This window comes from Rhagoletis pomonella, unplaced genomic scaffold (genome assembly GCF_013731165.1).
Source record: "Rhagoletis pomonella isolate Grant_MI unplaced genomic scaffold, Rhpom_1.0 Rhpom_scaffold_00186, whole genome shotgun sequence".
Taxonomy (NCBI): Eukaryota; Metazoa; Arthropoda; class Insecta; order Diptera; family Tephritidae; genus Rhagoletis; species Rhagoletis pomonella.
Window position 1 is genome coordinate 117,707 of NW_023458740.1, and position 10,158 is coordinate 127,864.

Genomic DNA, 10,158 nt, shown 5'->3' on the forward strand with positions numbered 1-10,158 from the left:
AGTACATACATATAACTAAAACAGCAAAATTTACTTAAGACTAAATAAAGGTAACATAATATAATTAACAGAGTAGTATTTTAAGTGAGTTCTACAATTCCAGTACATATACTTAAAATAAGACTTAATTAAACAAGTACATAGAGAGCACATCACAGGGACTGAAGTGAAGCTAACGGAAATATGCATACAGAACATTTTTAGAGTTGCTTTTGTTTAAACCACTGCGAATATGGGATGGAATAGAGTTCCAGATGCGGATAGCATTGACAAAGAATAGCCGTGCAGAGCTGAGATAATTGTAGGTAGGAACAGTCAAGTCCTTTACTCAAGTGGATTTGGGGAACGTTAATTTTTCATATAGATATTTGGGTGCCTTATCTGTCATGAGACGAAAAAGGAATACACAATTTCTAGCTTTAGGATATTCAGAAATATCGCAGCCAAGTAGGCGCGTTCTCCAAGCGGAAATATGTTCATATTTTTCTAGCCCAAACACATAGCGCGTGATCTGGTTAAATACTACATCTATTTTGTGAGCTGATTGGGAATCTAACCTGCTGCAGACTACCTCAGAATAACAGATAATTGGCATTATAAGTTGGATTGCGAGTTTACGTCTGATTTCTATCGGTGTAAATGGAGCAGACATTCGTAAATTCCTTAAAGTATTATAGACTTTGCCTACAGTTGAATTCACATGGTCAATGCAGGTAAGGCCAGTGTTGATAATAAACCCAAGGTTAGTTACTTTTGACACAAATTTAATTGGTTTGCCACCAATGTGTAACGATGGAATAGTTGCTAGGTTAAGACGTTTCTTACAAATTGGTAAAACAAAACACTTGTCACAATTAAGACGAAGACCATTTAACTGTGCCCAGGTCCTTATAGACATCAGTTCTCTGTTGAAGCTTGCGCACAAATTAGCCGAGTCCTCCAGAGGACCTGACATATAGAGCTGGACATCGTCCGCTTAGGCATGCATGTTGGCGTGCATAGAAGTCCGAAATATATCATTAACGAACAAACTAAATATGTATGTGTAAAAATATATGTACATATATTACATTTATGTACATTACATAAAACACTTTTTTTATGCTGCTAAGCAAAAAATATTTAGGAACATAAAATTTCATTTCGTTTTGTACTAAAATACACTCTGTTGCACTCAATGCATAAGAACTTATATGCTAGGTATGTATGTACATACATATAGTGGTCCAAAAAATAAAAGAATCGCGATATTTTGACCGATTTTGTCTTTTTTATTTAATGTTTATTATTTTTTTTATAAAAGTCTAGCTGGTATACAACAAACACCATATAAATCCAGATTTCAAACTTTGTACAAAAATTAGAAAAATTCTGCTTATTTTCACCAAAATTTCAAACTTTTTAATCAGAATTTTGGTATGCAGTTTTGTAGACCATTTCATTCTAGTATAATGAAGTGCAAGTTTCAAGCTGCTATAAAATCCCGTTAATTTTTGGCAATTTTTTTTGCTGGCAGTGTTCTCCATATAAAAGAAAATTGTCGCACATACTTTTGTATGGAAAAAACGTGAAACACGTTCAATAAAAAAAAAATCATTTTTGTGAGCTGTCTGCAAATGTTTTTTAATGTTGGCTGTCGCTTCACCTGAACATTTGTAAAGAAGTTCCCAAGAATCGGCAAAGAATCGGCGAAATAAGGCCGATGCCGATGCTCAATTTTGTGCCGATACTAGCCGATGCCGATTAATCGGTCGGACTCTACTATTTAGCATGTCATTGGTCGGTAACAAGACCAACTTAAATTTAAATCTATTAAATAAATTCTAGCGTGTCTCAGTCCTTTACCCACAAAAGCGGCTATATTTTTTTTTTTATTCGAAATAGTAAGAACGGCACCTTTCTGAAATATCTATTAAATGAGCAATTTTTTTATGTAATGTAAAGTTATAGCTCAGTACATTTTTTTTTCACCAGACAAAGTCAAAGTTGGGGAAGAAAATATCAGAAAGTTAAAAATCGCAATATAGTCCTAATTTTATAATGGTTCCTTAATATATTTTAAATGCATTACATTTGAATACATTGAAAATACATGAAAAGGCACGATTTTTCTTTAATTCAAAAAAATTTAAATATTTCAAAAACGGTGATACTTTTACCTGAAAATTTTTTGTTTATCAGAGAGCTCACCACCCCACATGCCTTCTCCTCAAGTTTGGCAGATTACTTCTGGGACACCCTGTATATATATAACCGGCATGTTCTGCAAACCGTACGATTTCAAATCAGTGCGATTTGCAAAGTATCGTGGTATTTTTGTAATCAAAGTATTAAATGTTTCAAATGAAAACTGCTAGAAACACATCATTTACGTTATATCCATCGATTTAGCGCCAAATTTTGGAACACCTAAAGAATACTGACCTTTGAGCTAGAGAAAAAAGTGGGTGTGGCCCGCCTCCTTTTCCGGAGTTTAATGGCATATTTTTTTGTTTGGTACAAAATGACAGGGGCGGCGATGATATTTGCAACAGATGAGCAGAGTAATAATAGACACCAGCGGAGTACAATAATAATATGTGTTGCTTTATTAATTGCTGATAGAGAACTAACTAGATTAACAACAGTGTGGTAATTCATTTGTTTTAGTACTGTATACTTCATTTAGTACAAAATCAGAGTTGCTTCAATTCTCCCTCTTTTTGTAATAAATCGAATAATTAAAAAGTTTAATAAAAGAAGTTAGATATATAAAAAAGTTAAGGAGTTATGATTTTGAGATTGGAAAAACATTTAATTTTGATCGCAAAAATTCAAATCGTGCTCTAGGCAATGGCTTAGTAAAGATATCAGCTAATTGATTTTCAGTTGGTATTCCCTTTACAATAAAAGCTTTTTCATTATATTTTTCCCTGACACAATGATATTTTACTTCAATGTGTTTGGTTCTTTTATGCAGGACTGGATTTTTGATCAGCTTTACAGCGCTTTCGTTGTCCACATAAAGTACTGGTTGCTCTGACCTCAACTGTTCGTCTAGCTGTGATAGCAGTCGCTTTAGCCATACTAGTTCTCTTGATGCTTGTGATGCCGCAATGTATTCAGACTCAGCCGTTGAGTGGGAGACAGTTGATTGCCGTTCTGAGCACCAGCTAACTATACCCGCACCAATCGTAAGACAGTAGCCCGTAGTAGATTTTCGTGTTTCGGCACAGCCAGCATAATCAGCATCACTGTCTGCAGCAAGTAACATTTCTCCCTCTAAAACCTGTTGATGATCGACTGGCGTTGACACCGAATTTGCATCGTCAAAGCCGAAGGTGTTTAGCAATTTTTTAACATAACTTTCTTGCGATAAGAATATTGAGCCATCATTCATCCGATTTATTTCGAAGCCAAGAAAGTAATTTGCCTCAGACCTCTTAATCTCAAAATGTTTCTGCAAGTACTTTACAACTGGTTCAATGAATTCGTTGCTTGCTGATAAAAGCAGCACATCATCCACAAATAGAGCTAAGAATGTGGTCTCACATGGATCTGCTTCGGTTTCCTTGAATTGGAACTCTGAGATGAAATTTGTAAACTTTGCATTCCAACATCGAGGAGCTTGTTTGAGTCCATACAGACTTTTAATCAGCTTACACACTCGACTCGATCCATCATTGAAACCAGTTGGCTGCTTCATGTACACCTCCTCGCTTAAATCACCGTACAAAAATGCAGTTTTAACATCAAATTGTTTGATAACCATATTTCGTTCGGCTGCTGTCACCAGCAATGATCTAATCGAAGAAAATTTGACTACTGGACTGAATGTCTCCGTGTAGTCGACACCGTAGCTTTGTAAGAAACCTCTCGCAACAAGTCTGGCCTTGAAACGATCAATTGTGTTGTCAGGATTTCGCTTGATTCGATATAACCAACGATTATCAATAACTTTTTGACCTTTTGGTGCATTGACTAACACCCATGTCCCATTTTCGATAAGTGAGTCATACTCTGCGCGCATTGCTTTTTGCTATTCTCTGAATTTGTAGCTTGTGCATAGGTATTCGGTTCTTCGCTCGTCGTTAAAAATGCACAGCTGTAAACAATATTTGCTTGTGGTTCATTGCGTAAACGCTTTTCAATAATATTCGATTGAGTTAAGTCGCAAAAGTTTCGTACTTGTTCTGCTGTATCATTTTCGGTTTCGTACCATGTGCTATCTTCACTTTCACTTTGGCCATTATTGATATTTACTGCTTCTTCAATTGCCACTGATGTTGTGTCAAGTGATACACCTTTCCTTTGTTCCAGATTCTCATTGTCATCTAAACTCAATCATACTGCCACTTCAGTTTGATTTATTTCTGCAACTGTGCCTCGCAAGTTCACGTTGTAACCACTGTCATTTGAAAACACCACATCGCGAACAGTAGATACTGTTCTATTGGTTCTATTGTAGACACGATATCCCGATGTGGTATCCCCGTAGCGAACAAACAAGCACTCTTCTGATTTTTTGTCTAGTTTCAGTCGTTTTTGTTTGGGAATATGCATATATACCACTGTACCAAAAATTTTGAAGTGATGAAAGCTTAATTGTTCATTAAACCATAGCTGACATGGTGACTTTTCTTTTACTGAGCTCGTTCCAGTGCGATTAAGCACTTACACGCTGGTGTTTACACCTTCAGCCCACAGGCTTAAATCTAATTTGTGTGCATGTAAGGTTGGTGTTATGCAGAAATTTTGTTTGGCAAACTGCGTGCAATTGTTGTTGTAGCAAACTCGGAGAGAGCGAGTTTGGCGACTCTCACAGCAAACTAATTTTGTTTGGTCAAACTGCAGCAAAATCGGTGTTGTCATATACAAAAATTTTAAATTGTGCGCGTTATGTACATCTGAAATTCTCATTTCGTGTTGGCAATAGCCATGAAAACCATAATGAACGTGCAACCCTGTGCCAAACTCGACATAACCACCTCCGAGCAAACTAAGCAGCCGCCATTTAATTTGGCAAACAAAAGTTTGTCTGCATAACACCGACCTAACATCGTTCGCGTTGCTTCCACAATTGTTCTGTTTTCTCGCTCGATGGCACCATTTTGTTCTGGTGTATATGCAGCAGTAAGCTCGTGTTTAATGGCTTTACTTTCAAAAAATATTTTTAGATCATTGTTTACAAATTCTGTTCCGTTATCTGACCGAATGTTTTTAATTTTGTGTTCCGTTTGATTATAAACAGTTTCGACAAACAATTTGACTTTAAATGACACTTCAGATTTGGCTTTGAGGAAGTAAACGAATCGCATATGGGAATAATCGTCTTTAATTAGGAGAAAATAGCGCGCACCACCGATCGAGTTTACCTGCATTGGGCCGTTCCCACGACAGTCGGGTCTACGTAACCGGAACGACCCAGATTTATATCTGGCCAAGGACTGTCACTCCAGCAACACTCCCCAAAATCTCTTTGGGGAATTTGAATGCTGTTACAACAACAACAACCTGCATTGGGCCACACACATCCATGTGCATCAGTTCACAACATTTTGTTGTTATTTTATTATGGCCTTTGAATGTTAATCGATGTGCTTTGCCAACGATACATGCTTTGCATTGGAAATTTTGTTCATCTATAAAAACAATGCCATTTTTCTTTAAAAATGTACGAACATGTGCTACATTTTGATGTGCCAAACGCTCGTGCCACAACCGAATGTGTTCTCCCTTCACCGCAAGTTTTGCATTCGCTGATATTAGTTTTGTTGAGACTTTTGCTTTCATTAACATTTTGTATAATGACGTTTCTCGCAGCCCAATAGCGACAATACGACTTCCATCCCTAAACACACACTTTTTTGAGTCTGAAGTTACAACGAAACCTTTGTCAGTGCAGCGGCCTTGCGAAAACAAGTTTGTGCTCAATTTTGGCACATACAGAACATTTACTAAGCATTTTTCAATCCATTTATGCCCATTGTAGACTTCAACGTCAATATCTCCAACGCCAAAAGCATGCACAAATTCGCCGTTGCCGATTTTAACTGGATGATGAACTTTTAGCTCCTTGAACGTACGAAACAACTCACGACGATTTGCCATATGTTCCGTGGCACCCGAGTCCATGTACCATGCTTCGCCTTTAGCTACGGCAAATAATGCATCGCAACATAGCGCTTCTGACTTCGGTTGTTGACTACGCATTCTCCTACTCAGGGCTGGCATCGAGTCAAACCCTGGGCCAGAAATATACACCTGCTGTGTATGCCGAAGACGATTACACCACAACTCCACCTCAGTCAAGTGTAATGCCTGCGAGGGGTGGAGTCACCTCAGGGTCTGCTCGGGACTACGGACACACAGACAGTGGACCACGTCGTACGTGGCCCCCTGTTGCTCAAACAGAGCAGCCTCCACGGCAAACCATAGTCCGCCCGTGCAGCCCCACACACTCACACAGCAACCACACACAGTCGCCACAACACAACAACATAATAACACCACAGACCGTACCACAGCCACCACAGACCACATAACACACACAACCGTACCACCACCCACAGGCCGCCGCCAACAACTCCTGGTTCCCCCTACAATCTGCACGGTATGTCAGACCAGAATATTCCGTAATGTGACATCAGTCAAGTGCAACACCTGCCTTGGCTGGTGCCACTTTAGGGCATGTTCAGGTCTGCGTACCACGCGAGATTGGACGGGGAACTTCGAGGGCCCGTGTTGCGCTGCTCGGTCGCAGACTTCAATTGCGACGCCCCCCACCACCACCACAGGGCGGCAATCACCTCAGCAGCACACACAGCCAACGGCGGCAAGAACATACACCTCACTTACACCCCACATCACGACACGTCTCCCGAACCACATGAAGCTCCTTCAATTCAACTGTAACGGGCTACAGAGCAAGATTGAGGAGATAACCGTCTTCATGTGTCGGCATGGTATATTAATAGCTGCGGTCCAAGAGACGAAGTTGCACAGCAATTCAACTTTGTTGAATTGCGCCGGGTACAACGTGCACCGTCGAGATCGCGAGCGAGATAATGGTGGTGGCTTAGCGTTCATCACGCACCACACCGTGCAGTATCGTCTTATCGAAGCCGACATCGACCGCAGGGATACCACCCTAGAATGTCAGGGCATCGCTATCCGGTCAGGCGATGTCGAGCTCGAAATATTTAACATATACATACCCCCTGTCACCTGCTGCGCGCCAGGATATCACCCTGATATAGGTGCGCTCCTCAGAGGTGAAAACCGTATGGTAGTAGGTGACTTTAATGCGCACCACGATCTTTGGCACTCAAGCCTGTCAAACGATCGTAGGGGAACAGACTTGGCTGAGCAGATAGACGATTCGACATTCTGCACAATGAACGACGACGCACCCACCAGGATTATGGGTAACTGCAGTAGCTCGCCAGACATCACAATAGTCAGCGCTGGTCTGATAAACAGCATAACGTGGCGACCTATGCTGACTCTAGCATCAGACCATCTACCCATAGTCATCTCGATTGATAAACCAACCGACTTTGCCTCCGCCAAACACCGGACCTATATCAACTTTTCTAAAGCTGATTGGAAAGGTTACGCGGAGTTTACCGAAAACACCTTCGCAGCGCTCCCCACACCAACCGACGTCCATCTCGATGAACGTAAGTTCCGCAGGGCTATCACTGCTGCTGCAGCTCGCTTCATACCGGCAGGATGTATATCGGACCCACGTCCAAACTTCCCTGCCGAAGCGGCTGTTCTAGCTGATGAGCGTGATAGCCTTCGTCAGGCCGATCCCGGAGATCCCCGTATCAGGGATCTCAACGCGGAGATTCGGCAACTTGTAAACGTACATAAGCGGAAGAAGTGGGAGGAGCATTTGAAGACTTGTAATTTCAACTCTGGTGTGAGCAAGCTTTGGTCAACCGTGAGGTCATTGTCTAATCCGACGAAGCACGACGACAGAGTCGAAATTTCCTTCGGCGACCATGCTTCGTCGGACCCGGAGCGATGCGCGAGCTATTTTAGCCGGCAGTTCATACTGCATCCTCCGGTGAACAAAGCCAAGCGTCGAGTGACCAGAAGGCTGCACAAACTGCCAACAACTTGTGCCCCCCTTGCTTTCACTTGCGGTGAAGTTCAGGTGGCCATCGGGAAGGCGAAAGCCTCCAAAGCCATGGGCCCCGACGGAATATGCATGCTGATGCTGAAAAATTTGGGTCCTGCGGGGGTAGCGTACCTAACGGAGGTCCTCAACCTGTCAATGGCCACTCTCATCATCCCACACATCTGGAAGGTGGGGAGAGTGGTCTCACTGCTCAAACCGGGGAAACCCGCCAACAAAGGAGATTCGTATCGCCCGATTACACTCCTTTCCCCCGTAGCGAAGACACTAGAGGCCTTGCTACTCCCGTACTTCACAAACCACCTGACCCCAGCGAAGCATCAGCATGGTTTCCGTAAAGTGCACAGTACAACAACAGCACTTAACGCCATAAACACTCAGATAACTCGTGGCCTTAACCGCAACCGTTCCTGTGAGAGAACGATTCTAGTAGCGTTGGACTTGTCAAAGGCGTTTGACACCGTCTGCCATTCCACGCTACTAGAAGATATAGAGGCCTCCTCTCTCCCACAGAGGCTCAAACAGTGGTCGGCAAATTATCTGAGTGGTCGACATTCGTCGGTAATATTTAGAGACAAAACGAGTAAGCAGCGAAAAATAAAACAGGGGGTTCCTCAGGGTGGTGTCCTTTCCCCGCTACTGTTTAACTTTTATATTTCAAAGCTCCCTCAACCACCAGAGGGAGTCTCGATTGTCTCCTATGCCGACGATTGCTCGATCATGGCGACTGGGAATGGAATTGATGACCTGTGTTCGAAAGTAAACGGCTATCTCTCCGAACTTTCTCGCTTCTTCACTGCAAAGTGTCTAGCCCTCTCCCCTACGAAATCCTCCGCGACCCTGTTCACAACCTGGACGAGGGAGGTCAGGCTACCGCTGGGGATTCACGTCGATGACACACCAATTCCGACGGTGAATAACCCCAAAATACTCGGAGTAACATTCGACAGCCTGCTCTCCTTCTCTGCGCACTCAACCGCTATTGTTAATAAAGTACAGAGCCGCAACAAGGTCATCAAATCGCTAGCCGGCAGTACTTGGGGCAAAGACAAAGAAACGTTGCTGGCAACATACAAGGCAATAGTCCGGCCGGTTCTGAACTACGCAGCGCCAGTGTGGTCGCCAGGGACTAGTAGGACGCAGTGGACGAAGCTACAGACGGTACAAAATACGGCACTTAGGACAGCGACGGGATGCCTCCTGATGTCGCCTGAACACCACTTGCACGGCGAGGCGCAAATGCTCCCAGTTAAGGAGCATAATATAATGCTCTGCAAGCTGTTCCTGGTCGGGAGCCACAGAAGTGGCCATCCAGGCAGACAGCTGCTTGCAGAGGAGCCCTCGCCTAGGCACGTCAGGAGGCATCTATATGAACTGACGGACGAAGTCCAGAGGTTCATTAAGCAACCTCTGGACCCGACAGCGTACAGACAGGCCCTGAACGGCATTCACAGGGACTCAGTCTCGAGTTATGTAGACTCTAGACCTGTGAATGCCGTTCTAGGCATACCACCCCCGGACATAGACGAGACAGAGCTTCATCTGGCTCGGGAGACACGCACTACACTCGCACAACTTCACTCCGGCTACTGCAGCAGGTTAAACTCCTACTTGAGTAGGTTGAATGAGGATGTGCCGAACGAATGTCCGGCATGCGGAGAGACCCCACATGACTCGAACCATCTCTTCGCATGCCCGGAAAACCCGATAACCCTAACGGCCTTGTCCCTGTGGACAAATCCCACAGAAGCTGCACGCTTCCTAGGGTTGCCGTTAGTGGAACTTGACGACAACGACTGAGATACCAACCGATCTGGGCGGGGTTGTTGTAGCCGCTACAACAACAACAACAACAACAGCAACAACAGCAACAACAACAACAACAACAACAGCAAAATTTTGTTGTAGCCGCTACAACAACAACAACAACAACAACAACAGCAGCAAAATTTTTGTGACTACCATTGGCTCTGGAATTTGTTCTCCGTTACGAAACTGCTTCGCTCGGAATTTGCAAATAAAATATAACTGAA

At 43.0% G+C, this 10,158-nt stretch overlaps 1 protein-coding gene across 1 annotated transcript in view; it reads right to left on the minus strand.

Moving 5' to 3' along the window:
• Positions 1–200: 200 nt before the first annotated feature.
• The window catches only part of LOC118750269, a 15,596-nt gene continuing 5,638 nt past the window's right edge, over positions 201–10,158 (minus strand). The window contains exons 3-5 of the mRNA XM_036484994.1: positions 3,999–4,313; positions 2,933–3,945; positions 201–224 (exon numbers count right to left, since the gene is read on the minus strand). Of these exons, the coding sequence (XP_036340887.1) occupies positions 201–224; positions 2,933–3,945; positions 3,999–4,313 (1,352 nt within the window). The remainder of the gene's footprint in view (positions 225–2,932; positions 3,946–3,998; positions 4,314–10,158) is intronic.